A 1,102-nucleotide genomic window follows, 5' to 3' on the forward strand; every position below is an offset into this window, starting at 1 on the left:
TGATGTTATCTAGGACCCAACTGGTCCTGAGAATGGAGCATTGAAATGTCCAATAAGAATGGTGGGGTGTCCACACAAGCGCACTACCAAGATGACCAAGATTACCAAGTGAACTTTGTAGCTTCGTTATCGGGATCGGTGGCAATCCCAGTTTTTGGATGGGAAATGATCAACAAGTTATTCTGTGGGTAGGTGACACCAAGCTAAGATGGGGATAAACTAAGAATATTTTCTCAAGAATTACTTGTTTTTGTGAGCAGCTATGAATATTCCCCCCTCATTATTGACGAGATCACTCTTTGGCTTCGTCTTATTGACCTCAACTTCATCAATAATGAAACCTGCATCAATAACAGCTTCTCCCACAAACTTCTCATTATTTAACCTCTCAAATAACAGCAGATGTCCTCCAGGCTTTAGCAAGATCAAGAACTTCTTCAGATATCTCTCGAAGTCAGCTCCATCTTTACTTATTGTGCCAAGGAGACCTACAGTTGTCACAGCGTCTGCTTGGGGTAAAACCTCTGGATCTGTAATATTTTCTTTAGTAAGATCATATTTTCGGACAGGCTGTACTGTAGATCTCACATTTGTGTCTGGCTGTGTATCCCCATCACTGAAACAAAAACATAACAAATGTCATTAACCAAAGTTCACTTAAGACCAAAATGATAAACGTCATTAGATGTTCTCAACAGAAATATGGACAACTTCAGAAGTTTGGGTCATCTGTATAAATGCACCATCTTTATGGTGAAGTTCAAGGAGTCAGGACATTATAGTGAGGACCCTCCTACAGGTAGAAGTGATATTTAGGATAACTCTCTCTTGAAGACACCAATCGCACTATGGTTTCATAAGTGTGAAGTGTAATGTGTATTGTGTCCCGTGTTACTGTATGGTATGCAATGTATAATGTGCATTGTGCTGTGCAATGAGAGCTGTAATGTTTGCTTGTAGAATGTTTTGTACTGTACTGTGAGGAAGCTGTGTTCTGCCCAGTATCAGACAGTGAGTAGGGTAGGATATAGTTAAAGGGAACCTGTCATCAGAAATTTTGCACTAAACCTAAAAGATTCCCCCTCTGCAGCTCCTGGGCTGC

The 1,102-nt window shown here is 40.6% G+C and overlaps 1 protein-coding gene across 1 annotated transcript in view; it reads right to left on the bottom strand.

Moving 5' to 3' along the window:
- Positions 1-240: 240 nt before the first annotated feature.
- The window catches only part of LOC142255903 (nicotinamide N-methyltransferase-like), a 2,590-nt gene continuing 1,728 nt past the window's right edge, over positions 241-1,102 (bottom strand). The window contains exon 2 of the mRNA XM_075327351.1: positions 241-616. Within this exon, the coding sequence (XP_075183466.1) occupies positions 241-616 (376 nt within the window). The remainder of the gene's footprint in view (positions 617-1,102) is intronic.

Source organism: Anomaloglossus baeobatrachus, chromosome 11, assembly GCF_048569485.1.
Source record: "Anomaloglossus baeobatrachus isolate aAnoBae1 chromosome 11, aAnoBae1.hap1, whole genome shotgun sequence".
Taxonomy (NCBI): Eukaryota; Metazoa; Chordata; class Amphibia; order Anura; family Aromobatidae; genus Anomaloglossus; species Anomaloglossus baeobatrachus.